Source organism: Oryctolagus cuniculus, chromosome 12 (assembly GCF_964237555.1).
Source record: "Oryctolagus cuniculus chromosome 12, mOryCun1.1, whole genome shotgun sequence".
Taxonomy (NCBI): Eukaryota; Metazoa; Chordata; class Mammalia; order Lagomorpha; family Leporidae; genus Oryctolagus; species Oryctolagus cuniculus.
Window position 1 is genome coordinate 70,397,245 of NC_091443.1, and position 13,687 is coordinate 70,410,931.

The 13,687-nt window shown below is 42.7% G+C and overlaps 1 protein-coding gene across 26 annotated transcripts in view; it reads left to right on the forward strand.

The window, feature by feature from the left end:
- The window catches only part of SEMA6D (semaphorin 6D), a 666,912-nt gene that overhangs the window by 638,002 nt on the left and 15,223 nt on the right, over positions 1–13,687 (forward strand). For all 26 annotated transcript variants that reach the window (XM_051822408.2, XM_051822409.2, XM_051822410.2 and 23 more), the window contains one exon: positions 13,199–13,360. In XM_051822408.2, the coding sequence (XP_051678368.1) occupies positions 13,252–13,360 (109 nt within the window). In that variant the 5' untranslated portion in view covers positions 13,199–13,251. The remainder of the gene's footprint in view (positions 1–13,198; positions 13,361–13,687) is intronic.

Consider the following 13,687-nt stretch of genomic DNA (forward strand, 5'->3'; position numbering starts at 1 on the left):
TAGTGGGTAAGGCTGCCGCCTGCAACGCCAGCATCCCTGGTGCTGGTTCATGTTCCAGCTGCTCCACTTCTAATTCCAGCTCCTTGCTAATGGCCTGGGGAAGATGGCCCAAGTGCTTGAGTCCTTGCTCCATATACGAAAGACCTGGAGGAAGCTCCAGGCTCCTGACTCCAGCCTGGCTCAGCTCCGGCCATTGCTGCCATCTGAGGGAATAAACCAATGGATGGAAGAACCCTCTGTCTGTCATTCCCTGTCTCTAACTCTTTCAAATAAATAAATAAAAATCTTTTAAAAAATTTATAAAGAAAGGTTACTGTATTTTTAAGAAGACTTATTTATTTATTTGAAAGTCAGGGATCTTCTATCTGCCGGTTCACTCCCCAAAAGCTTACAAAGAGCTGGGGCTTGGCCAGGCCAAATCCAGGAGTCTGGAACTCTATCTGGACCTCCTACATGGTATGTAGGAACCCAAGTACTTAAACCATCATCATCTTCTTCCTCCCAGGTTGTGCATTAGCACAACTGGATCTGAAGCAGAGGTGGAAATCAGTCCCAGGCACTCTGCTATGGGATAAATGTGGGCATACCAATAGGGGGGTCTTCACCGATTGTGCCACAATGCCCGCCCCTGGAAACTGATGTATTTTATCTCTTCCTAGATGCAAGATTCTTTTTGCATTGATAGAAGGTTCCTCTTTTCCTGAATTTCTTGCATTATTTTCGCATGAAATGAGGATTGTTTCTAGAAGAATGTGGCTTTTAAAATGTTATCTGATTTGAGTTAGGACAGACAGGCAAAAGCTTGTAGGCAAGTCGCTGGAATTATTCTCCCTAGAGCGAAGGTTCTGATGAGAGGTCAGATTCTAGGATCCTTTTCAGGTTTGCTGTGAATTTAGCAAGGACAGGTTAGGTCCTGTTTTCTGTCCCTTCCTGCCCAATTCTTTTTAAATTCAATTTCTTTTTGAATTATTAATATGTGATCAGAAACATTACAATTCAGATGGTCATGTGCTTTGCTTTAACAACAGTTAGACTTAAAGTGAAAATCTTGCATTAAACCTGCTTTAATTTTCAGAACACATTTAAGTGGCTAGCTTTCTCATGCACATAAAATCTAATTAAAACCAACAAAACTGATCCCTCCCCACCTTTTAGGAAGATATTGGTTTTTTTAAAAGCAAGGCATAAGGGGCCTGGCGCTATGGCACAGTAGGTTAAAGACATGGCCTGAAGTGCTGTCATCTCAGATGGGCACCAGTTGCAGTCCCAGTCACTCCACTTCTGATCCATCTCCCTGCTAATACTCCTGGGAAAGCAGCAGAGGATGGCCCAAGTCCTTGGACCCTGCACCCATGTGGGAGACCCAGAAGAAGCTCCTGGCTTTGGCCTGGTCCAGTCCAGTAGTTGCAACCATTTAGTCGCTCTCTCTCTCTTTCTCCCTTTCACGTTCTCTCTCTCTCTCTCTCTCTCCTTCTCTCTCCCTGTAACTCTGCCTTTAAAACAAACAGAAACAAAAAAAAAGCAAGGCATAAACAAGGAACTTCCATAGCCCTCAGCCAGCTCTGTTTTCCATGGTACCTACTGCCACTTCTCTTTCTTTTCTCTTCTGTCAGAATCGAGTCCTAAGAAAAGTTCTTATGTATTCATAGCAATTTCTGGCTTAAGTTATGCTTTACTACTACTTACTTTTATAACTAGAAAAAAGGGCATCAGTCAAAGAAAAGAATTTCCCATTGCGGACTTTCAGGCACACACCAGCCAGCGAGTAGGGTTTTATTTTATATCTGTTTGTTGGGAGATGGGAAGCCATGTAGGCTTCTTCTCATCTGCCAGTCCCATATACCGTGCTCTCTAATCTCAGGAATAGCTTTGCTTTCCTTCCCTTTGTTCTGGGAAAGTTGCAAAATGAGCAGGAATTTCAGCGGGTGGTGAGAGAAAGCACTTAGTTCTTTGGCCTGTGTTGCCCATTTCTCCTGGATCAAAGAGAAGGTTTGTTAATCCCGGTGCAGGTGTGAAAAGAGACATCTGTTGCCATTTGTAAAGAACCCCCTGGTTCTCACCGCCTGAAACTCATGGACCAGAGCCTCATGAGGATTATTTGTCAAAGCCCTAGGAAAATGACAGGAGGCTCAAGACTAGGCGTTTGGGGCAATGGTGAAGAGGTGCTGATTTGGATGTGGCTCATGTACCACAGCTGAGTCCTGTCGTGTGTGCTAAGCGTTCTTGATTATTTCTTCCTTTATTCCTTAAATATTTCTAAGGACCTCTTAACCTTGGGGTAGACCGCAGCACAATCTGTTGGAGACCAGCATCTACATAGTATGATAGTGTGATTAGCCATCCTGAGCAGAGCAGAGCACCTGAGGGAGAGGGATTTGGGGTAAAGGGAAGAATGGGCATGCACAGTGGGCCACAGAAGCTTGGGCAGATGAGTAGGAAGGGTGTTTTAGAGAGAATAGTGTGTACAGAAGACCCTAGTTTGGGGTCAAGGTTACAGAGTCACAGTATATGAAACAGAAGTTGGCAGGAATAAGATTGTAGAGGGCCTTGTACATCTTGGAAGTGAATATGGGCTTTACACACAAGCCCTCAGGAACCATAACTGTGCCTTTGGATAGCAAGGCAGCATGGTACTATTTGTCTTGGAAAGATCATTTTCTTGGCTTTGTGAAGGATGAACTAGAAGTCTACGAGAGCAGTAACCAGTTAGGAGTGGATTCTAGAACCATGATGCGATGGAATCAATAGGATGCACTGACAGTACAAAAGAGAGACTGACTCCTAGGTTTAAAACCCAAGTGGCTGAATAGGATGTGAAAAACCATCACTAATAAAAGTAACATTAGAAGTTGTTAGTTATTGGATGCTTCCAAGGTCCACAGGGTTTGTTTTACATGGATTATCTCATTGAATCATCATAATAAAAGTGCTGTTGTTATTAATAGTAGACAGGAGAGCGTGAGATTTTGAGAGGTTAAGTAACACGTCCAAAGTCACATGGCTAGGAGTGATGTTTATGGATGTGAACCCCGGGCATGCTCAGCTCACAGCCTGTGCACTCCAGGGAATTCAGCAGGAAGAGAAGTCAAAGCAAGAGTGTTGTAAGTTTAGTTTTAGTCTCGCCAATTTAAATGACATATAGCAGAGTTAGACAGCTGGATCTGGAGGTGAGGGATGTGGTTGGTGCTGGACTTGTGGATTTGGGATTCAGTTAATTGGTGCTAGTAAAGAAGGTGTAGGTAATAGGAGGGAATCACCAGAGACTCAAGAGGGAGCCATAGTAGGATGAGCTTGGGCAGGTGGCTGGAGTACTGGAGAGGTAAGCAGAACTAGGTGAGCCAGAGATGGTCTTTCAAGAACTGATGGAGAGACAATATGATTCCATGCCTCAAGGACATGATGGAAGACTTAAAATAAGGGTTGGCCTGGATTTGGCCACAAGGTAGTCAGTGAGCTGGAGTTAAAGTTAGGCTGGGCTGGGTTAAAAATGTGATGTAAAATGGGAAAATGGTCTCAGACTTCTGTTCCAAGTCTGGCTGGGAAAGAAATGGGAGAGAAGATAACAGGCAGGGAAGGTGCGGCTGCTTATGATGGAAACCTCTTGAGATGCTCATTGCTCGTGTGTTCAGAGGAAGGAACCAGGGAGCAGTGGGCTTTCACGGAGATTTTCATCCAAGAAGGTAGGGCACAGACACTTAGAGGACAAAGATATCCCCTACTTTTAATTTACCACTTCCCTTTTGTTACACGAAGAAACAGCCCAGGGAGGTGAAGTAGGTCGTCTGTGGTCACTCATGTGTGACCGGAGATCTGGTACTAGGTCTCTCCTCTCCTAGCTGCCAGTGTCCATGGGGGCGGAAGAATCCCTGATGTGCTCCTCAGGGTACCAAGTCCTCAGTTGTCCACAGTGGCTCCTAGAGAGGAGCCTTCAAGCGCATATCCTGCCAGCTTCTGATGTGTCAGCAGGGCTGCAGCTGCGTGCAAGGTGAGTCACAGAGATGCTTTGTCATTTCCTCAGCACGCCACTGGGCAGAGTTTGAGGTGGCTAATTATAAAGTGTTATTTTTCACAACAGAGCAGAAAGCCTCTTCCCCCAACCTGCACACCCAAATTCCCACAGAGAGGAAGGGTCTCTTGAGTCAAGGAGCTTTCGGCCCCTCTTCCTGGACCAGAGAGAGGGAGGATTTTTTTTTTTTTTTTTTTTTTGCTTAGCAGTAGAGATTCCTTATATGAAAAGTTGGTGCTCCTCCAAGACCCTCTTAGCAAGTGTCATTAGGTGAGCCTGGGTGCAAGTAGCTACCCATGCTTTACAGAACAGCCCAGAGGACCCTGCCCCAGCTCTCCTTAGGGGCCCTTTGGCGTCTGCACATGCTTACTGATGGTTACAGTCCTGTGTTCTCACCACCCACAGAAGATGAAAGGCCCTGCAGTTCAGTGTGTTTTACCTTATGTCCCAACTGTTAGACTGTCAGCCTAATTGTCGCACCATTTTGATTAAATCCTGATGCTGATCACTGATTAAAATCCAAAGCCCTACCCAGAACACATTGGTTGGAATCTAGACAAGTGAAGGCTTTATAGACCTAAACCTGTCTTTTGCAATTAACTTGCAGTCACAACCTCTGTGTCTTGGTGGGCTCCAAGGAATAGCAACCAACTTGCTTCTCTTTGCTCCCCTGCAATCTACCTAAACCCATTGCTCCTTTTCTGTTTTGTCATGTGGAGCTGCCAAGTGGTAAATCCATAATTCCTGTACCTCCCAGGGCTGTCATTCTCATTGCCTGCATTGTGAACAGTACTCCCTGTAACTTCACAGATGACAGAGTGAATGGCATCTTATGGTGCAGCCCTAGTTCCATTCCCCTCCACTTCCTTTCATTCACATGGTTCTCAGCAAGAACGGTCAGGGCGATTGGCAAGTAGAAGCAGGGTGCCCCTCCTGCCTGGGTCGCTGCCCTCTGTTTATTGTTTATTTAACAGTATTGTATAAATCTGAATTACTGGCCGGCGCTGCGGCTCACTAGGCTAATCCTCCGCCTTGCGGCGCCGGCACACCGGGTTCTAGTCCCGGTCGGGGCGCTGGATTCTGTCCCGGTTGCCCCTCTTCCAGGCCAGCTCTCTGCTGTGGCCAGGGAGTGCAGTGGAAGATGGCCCAGGTGCTTGGGCCCTGCACCCCATGGGAGACCAGGAAAAGCACCTGGCTCCTGGCTCCTGCCATCGGATCAGCACGGTGCGCCGGCCGCGGCGGCCATTGGAGGGTGAACCAACGGCAAAGGAAGACCTTTCTCTCTGTCTCTCTCTCTCACTGTCCACTCTGCCTGTCAAAAAAAAAAAAAAAAAATCTGAATTACACAGGAGTCCAAAAGGCTGATCTTGCCCTGAGAGATCCAGTAAGGCTAGAGTGACTCAGGAAACTTCACAGTTCGTTCACACTTGTGTCAAGAACTGATGACGTGAGACATACTTGTCCCAAGGGACTGAAAGACTTCCTTAGGCTTTGAGCAATTAGCAAGACTAACTAGGCCAAGACAGGAGGTGAGAGGGGCCACCGGAGGGCAAGTCTTGGATGGCAAAGGTGGCTGACACATTCCAGAGTGGACTAAGCACAGGGAAGCAAGACAGAGACCCAGGATAAGACTGGTGAGGGAGACATGAATATAACACAAAAGGCCCGAAGGGCACATTCAAAAGACTTTGGCTTTACCTAAGAGTAAGAGGATATTACTGGAAGAGTATGAGATAATATGACTGGGTTTATATTCTAAAAAGATAATTCTAGAAAATGACTGGGAGACCATCAAGGAGTGGATAGAGGAGAGTGAAAGGTCAGAAGCACGTGGTGTAAGGGAAAACTGGAAATACCATGCTTTTAAAGCGGTGAAAGGCAACTGTGTCTATAAAGCTACTGGGCAGCCACACACAAGAAGGCTAGAAAGCGTCCATCGCATTTCGTGCCTGGGGATCACCCGTCTTTCCAGAGAGATGTTATTGAGAAAGGATAGAGTTGGTCCTTGTATATAAAATTAAACTAAAAATGAACCATAATGAAGAAGGGGATGGGAGAGGGGGTGGGAGGTGGGATGGGAGTCGGGATGGGAGGGTGGATATGGGGGAAAGAACCACTATATTCCTAAAGTTGCACCTATGAAAAATGCATTCATTAAATAAAAGCTTTAAAAAAAAACACAGGAAGAATGAATAGGAGGTGAGGAGATGATGACAGTGGGCATAGAAAATTTTCTCCCAATGTCTGAGTGGAATCAGAGAGGTGGTGGTGGTGGGAAGAGGTTGTAGGGAACAGGAGGAGCTTTTTGATTTTTTTTAACCTGAGACAGGCATGAGCACATTTAAATGCTGATGTGTAGTATTTGATTAAGTTGAAGTTGCAGAATATATCAGAGAAAGAAAGCAGTAGAATCATTGTCTTTGTATTCAAGAAAAGATTGAAGGGGTAGTGTATAGGGCACATGAGGAGGAGCTGATACGGTTGGTAATGGCAAGAAGCGAGGATTGAGGGTGTTCCCATCGGCGGTTGAAGCAGCTGTGGAGCAGAAGCAAAGAATGCAGTAGAATGCAGAGAAACAGCTCATCAGGCCCCGAGGAAAGCATGAGAGTATAAACGTGCTGATTCAGAAAATGGCAGCTTTAGTAGAGAAATGTGGAATCCTCATGGAGTGTCACAGTGCTACTTGTAATTGCTATTAAAGAATTCTGTTATAGTGTTGCCAGATCACCTAGAATGTGGTTGGCTTCCGTGGGTTCAGCTCCCCTCGGGTAGGTATAGAAGGTGATTTTATCCAAGGTGAGAAGTTTGCAAGAAAGCCTGCCCAAGATGCTTTTAGGCTGAAGGAGGTTGGAGCATAGGTGTAAGTAGTATCCAAAGGCTTGATCACTGACTGTGATCTCTAATGTTGAGATCAAAGGGACCCACACTGTGGCATAGTATGCTAAGCCTCTGCCTGTGGCGCCAGCATCCCATGTGGGCTCTGGTTCATGTCCCAGCTGCTCCTCTTCCAATTCAGCTCCCTGCTGTGTCCTGGGAAAGCAGTGGAAGATGGCCTATGTTCTTGGACCCCTGCACCCACATCGGAGACCCAGAAGAAGCTCCTGGCTCCTGGCTTTGGATTAGCCCAGCTTTGGCCATTGCAGCCATTTGGGGTTTGAACCAATGGATAGAAGACCTTTCTCTCTGTCTCTCCCTCTCTCTGTCTGTAACTCCACCTTTAAGTAAATAATAAATCTTAAAAAAACAAAACAAAACCAAACAAAAAAAACAGATCATGCAAAGCTCCTGGTTAGATGAAAAGGGAGCAGATAGTGGACTAAAGGCCCTGATGAGAAGGAAGAACTATTATAGGGAAAGTGGTCAGCCAGGCAAACTGGAAGGACAGGAGATTAGGATCAAAGCAAAAAAATGCTTGACGTTATGGATTTTGAAGTTAAGTTCCAGTAAGGTAACCATGGTCTGAGGCAACTGAAGTCTTCGTAATGTTAGAGAAAATGTCTGGGAAGTTATCAGGTTATCAGAGAATGAGGGGCAGAACCTCAAGTATGCAAAGACCTTTTTTTCCTAATACTGTGGATGCCCAAGGTCTGGAAGAGTCACTGGGAAAAGAAAAGGAACCAGCTTCCCTTTCAGATCTTGAGGTCGGTGGAAGAAGAGGATCTAAATGGCTCATCTTTAAGAAGTGGCACCTTTAATAGAGAGGTCGGGGAAAGCTGTGTTATCTCTGGGTTCTTTGAACTAGGAGTTAAAGTAAGTCTGCTCCATTTTGGAGTACTTTGAACTAATGTAGCTTTCAGAGACAAACACTGTATTCCAGTTTGGGTTTGCAAATAGCAAATCTCTTGAGTTTTTGTTTGTCTAATACATCTTTGTTTTAACCTTTTATTTTAAAAGAATATCTCTACTAGTTGTAGAATTCTAGGCTGGAAATTTATTTTCTTACAGCACCTTGAAAATATCATACTATGGTTTACAAACTTCCATTGTTTCTATTGGTAAGTCAGCTGTCAAGATTATTCACACTCCTTTGAAGGCAACATGTCTTTTAGCTTTTAACATTTTTAAAATGTTTGTTTTCAGCATCTTCATTATGATGTTTCTAAATGTAATGGTCTTTATGCTTAGAAGTTCTTAAAGTTTCTTGAATGGATGGCCAAGTCTTTTGTCACTTCTGCAAAAAGAATGCAGCCTTTATCTTGTCAAATATCACTTTTGTTCATTTTTGTCTCTTTACTTTACGTCACATCTTTCATCAAGATCATATGTGTCTCCTACTGTTTCTCTGCTTTTTCCAATCTTTTCTCTCCATGAATCTGGGGACATTTTTTAAACAATGTTCACTTCACTAGTCATTTCTTCAGCTATGACAAATATTTTCCTAAGAAAACCTATTATGAAGTTTTATTTATTATGCTTTTTTGTTGCGTAATTTTCATTTCATTATTTTTTATAGATTCCAATTTTCTGGTAAAATCCTTCATCTTACCATCTCTTTTTCTTGGACAAAATAAGCATAGTTATTTTAAAGCATATGAGGGTATTTAGGAAAGTTCATGGGAAATGTCATCCAAATATAAATTTATTTTGGTGCAAAAATTTTGAAACCCATACATACAAGAGGTCTTCAAAACATTTATGATGATACACATTATGAAAATCTATGCATGGATTTCAAAATTCTTTTGCACCAAAATAAAGGTATCTTAGAGTTCCATTTATCGATGAGCTTTTTGAAGTACCTTCACATATCTCATAACTAATATCTTGGTTAGCTATGGTCCTAGTTCTTTGTGTTTTTTCTGTAAGTCTTGGAATGTCCAGTAATTGCTGTTTGAATGTTGAGCAATGCATGTAAAAATTGTAGTCTCCTGATGATGTTATCTTGCTCTAGAGAGGTTTCACCTTACCTTTTCTGGTAAGACAGAGTGGGAGATTATAACCAGCTAATCTGGGACTTGTTGGAGTTTTTGTAAGGGTTTGTTTATTTCATGTTTTTCCTCTTTTTTTTTTTAAGATTCATTTATTTATTTGAAAGGCAGAGTCATAGAGAGGCCAAGGCCGAGGCTGAGAGAGAGAGAGAGAGAGAGGTCTTCCATCCACTGGTTCACTCCCCAGTTGGCCCCAGTGGCCGGAGCTGCGTCGATCTGAAGGCAGGAGCCAGGAGCCTTTTCCAGGCCTCCCATGTGGGCGCAGTGGCCCAAAGACTTGAGCCATCTTCTACTGCTTCCCCAGGCCATAGCAGAGAGCTAGATCAGAAGTAGAGCAGCTGGGACTCAAACCAGCATCCATATGGGATGTTGGCGCTGCAGACCAGGGCTTTAACCCACAGCGCCAGCACCCCTTTTCTCTCTTTTAAGGTGGAGCTTTATAGAGTTCCAAATAAGGCCACTTGGATGTTTAGTAGTAGTACTCCTTGGTGTGTCCTACATTTGAGCCTGCCAAAAGCTTGACTTTTCCTTATAACTGCACTTTGATTTTTATAGCACTTAAGAATTAGCAAATCCCATGTTGTAAAATCAAGTGATGAGTATGGGCTCAGTTCCTTGCACCTCCCTCCTCTTAATGAGGATGCTGCTGCTGAAATCCTAACTCTCTTGGCAGCTCTGAATTCATTTTAAGAGCTCTTCTCACTACATTTAGGTCTTAACATCAGTAGTATATGGGAGATTGTAATACCCCTGCTCTCTGACTAAAAGAACTAACCTCATTTAGATATGCTCTTTACTGTAAGCTTATGCATGACAAAAGTGGTTCCCTCCTCCTACTTGGAGCCATCTACATCTAGGGGGTTGTGCCTTATCCTCTAGGAAACCCCTACATCATTGTGAAATGTATACACAGACATTTTTGAAAATAGTCATGCAAAACAGAATTCTGAACATTGCTTTCTTTTCCTTCTTGGCTTTTCTACCAATAAGATTTAGCAACAGTAGTCACACTGACATTAGCTAAATATTTACTGTGAACCATATTCTGTGTTAAATGTTTTATATAAATTATCTCATTTAATTCTAAAGTGAACTGATGATAATAATTATTTTTAATGATAAAGATGATTATTCCCATTATACTGTTGAACAAACTGAGGCTTAAAGAGGTTAAGTAAAATTCAACAAGTTTCCAGAGCCAGGAAGTAAATGGAAAAAGCAAGATGGAACTTGGATTTTTCACTCCAAAGTCCATGTTCTTTGCCAACCTACTGCCTCTTGGCTTACCCTCATTCAGCTTCACTGGTTTGTCTGTTTCACCGAGCCCTGGAATTGGGAAACATTTCCTTAAATAAAGTGAGAGCTAACTGTTTTGCATGAAAACCTGTCCCCTTCCTTGCAGGTACATTTCTCTCAGGTATTTCCAAATTTTTGCCTCCCCTGTCTATCCTTCCTTTGAATCATGTATAATATTAAATTCTTCCATTTATAACTTCTATGGCAAATCTGAAAATAGGTGTTTTTTTTTTTTCTAATAAAGCTTTATACTGGGACAGGAAGCAGTTAGTGGAAGGACTTTATTTTTGGAGGATTAGATTGGGGTGTTGTGGGGAGAAATTGCTTTCTGCAGTGTCAGATGAATGAGTTATAGGAAATGATAGCTCAGCCAGCAGCTCCGTGCTTGCCGGTGAGTCAGCAGTGTTCCTGTCCTCAGTCTCAATGCTCCCATCACAGCTGAGAAGCACTTTTCCTGGGGAGGGTCTCTCCCTGCCCTGCTGTCTGGGACCTGGAGGTTCTGCCCACCTGATGGGACCCTTGTCAGTTACCCAGGAGAAGGAGTCACAGGACTGACTCATTGTTTTCATGCAGATGTTTCTGCATTTCCTGAGAATTGTTGGGTGTCTGTGGCGCTTCTTGCTGCCCAGCAGAAAAATCCAGCGGCGTTCCATTCAAAGGATGAAATTTGGGATTGGTGCCATAGTGGGCTCTAGTTCTTAAGGCAACTTTTTTTAAATTTTATACTGCCTCAACTTTGGGGGTCAGTATAAATGAGAAAACTCTATGGAAAAGCAGGACAGGAAAATAGTGCTTCATAAATGGCAGATGGGAAAAGATCCTCTTGTGATGTTGAAAACAGGTGTATGTGGGACAAGACTAGAACCAAATCATCATGGTTGTTGGGTTAGGATGGTGGAACGCTGATTGTTGTTAATTTTATTTTCTAGGTTTGATGAAAAGACACAAGTTGTAAAATTCATCCTGAAAGTAGGCCATTAGTATTTTTAAATAACTGTTCAATAGACAACAAAAATGGCTGAGTAGTCTTACTATGTTAGGACATCTTTTTCCCAGGCCTGGTTCAGATTCTTAATGTCAGTCTGGGCATGTGCAGGATTCTCCAGGAGGAAATGGGTAGGGAAGACTGATTTTATTCAGAATCTACTATGTGCTCAGCATTTAGTTCCATTCACTGGAGGAGAAATGCTGTTGTCCACATTGTATAGATAAAAAAGCTAGTGTTCAGAGAGATTGAAGAGCCTTTCCTGAGTCAATTAGCTACGAAGTGGTGGCCACCCCAGCCCAAATCAGATGGACTCTAAAGTCTGTACTCTTTTATCTGAAACCTAAAAGGATGTTGTCTCCAGTTCTTCACCATGCTTGTTTGTAAGGCATTTAAAATGTTAACATTGCTGCATTAATCATCCATTAAGAAAAATTGAATTACAGTATTATTCTGTCCTTCAGAACTAAGATTCTAAAGCTCTTATTACTTGGTTCTCACTTTTGTGAGAGAAATACTTAAAGCATTGCATAGCATGCATGAGTGCACATCCGTGTGTTTAACTTAAAGGAGACTCAGCTAAGTACCTGGTTGAGTAGAGTCCTGCAGCATTTGAAGTGGTTTTTATGATTTCCCCTAAAGTCTTTAGTTGTGTGAGGCTGAGTATAAAGCTAGATATGTTAACTCTTCAGTACAGTATCTGGGGGTGACATTGTTGATTGAGGAAGGGCTAGTATTTGGAAAGTCAATACAGCTTCACAAAAATATGCATCCCATTGGCTCGTCAGGATCTTAATCTACTTTTTAATATCTTAATAGCATTTAAAGATCTTTTATATTTCCTTACTGTTATTATTATGCCCCCAGTGTTACATTTTCTAGCTTTATTTAGGCATTGATACAGAGTATACTGTACATATTTGATGTACAATTTAATATCTGTGAAGCTTTAATATAGATGAATACATCCATTTCCCCAAAAAATGTTTTGCAATGTTTTATTTTTGAAGGGAAAATTGAATTGTTGTATTTTCTCTATCTAATTTATTGAAAGGAGCCTGGACAGGGACTCAGATGATGTGAATCTGGATTCCAATTTTGCCTTAACTAGCTCCATGAAATTCAGTGAGTCCCTTAATTTTTCCAGCCCTTAGGTTTCTTATCTGAAAAATGAGGGGGTTGGACTAGATGGTCCCTAAGGCCCTCTAGCTCTGAAGTGCAATAAAGCTAAGAGGACAGGCACACTTAGGGTATTGGTTTGTGTCCAAATGGTGTGACGTAAAAATGTAGACATCCCTAGTGGCCGGGTGTCAGCTGTGCTGCTGCTTCTCTGCCCCCCTTTATTCGATTGGTTATCATGAAATCATTTCATTTCTTCTGATTCCTTTTCACCCTGCCTCAAGGTCATTTGTGTCATTGTTTGCATGTTATCTTACTGAAGCAAGGGAACTATTCTACTTAAGAATTTAGGGCTAAGGCTTGAGTAACACTGGGAACTTGGCAAAGAGCTGGTGAAGGGGTAAAGAGACCATCAGTCACCTGGATATTTTTGAGACAGCTTGGGCATTTTGTGGGGGGCACAGACAGGCTGTGTTGGATCTATTTCTGGACTGGGGGAAGGGAAGCAGATTGTAGTTTAATTAAAATTCTAGTCCCAACTTTGCCCATCTTCTTGCCAAGTCAGCAGCCAGCTTTTCTGTTTGTGGTTCTGGTGATTTTGCTGTGATGACATACACAGTTCCCTCAAAAATTCTTGCAGATTTGCCTCTACCATCAGTATGCTCACCAGATGCTTTAACCAGGCCTGGCACAGGGCCATCTTTTGCCTGTGTTTTTGGAGATACGTAATCCACCACTGCCAGCATTCCGGGGGCAGTGTAGGGGGGGTTTTGGACCGAGCTGGTGGTGAAAATTGGGCTGATTACAAATGAGAAGAGTTTCATCGCAGCATAGAGATCTTTCCAAACTGCTTCTGTTTTTCAGGTAGCTGAGTGGGATTTCTGAGAAGGGGCTGCTCTGACTACATCTGGCCCACCATGAGGTTCTTCTTACTTTGTGCCTACGTGTTGCTCCTAATGGTGTCCCCACTGAGGGCAGTCAGCTTTCCTGAAGATGACGAACCCCTTAATACTGTTGATTATCACTGTAAGTTGTCTAAGTGACTGTCTGCTTTTCTAAGAAGGAATCTGGTTGTTTGCATTTCCAGAAAAACAGTGAAATTTCATATGTCTTAAAATTGTTTTGCATATTAATTTATCTATAATCATTACCTAATGTTTGGGGAACATAGGACAGCTATGTTGGGTGTTTTTCTACAGCTACCTATATTTTGCTTATATATTTTCAGTTAAAAGAAAAATACCATTTGCTGGCATTCACCATCTTTTATTCATTTATATTCAAGACCTTAAGAGGAGAATTTAGTTAAAACCCTTCTACAACTAGTATATACAGCTAATCAATGCTGTATAT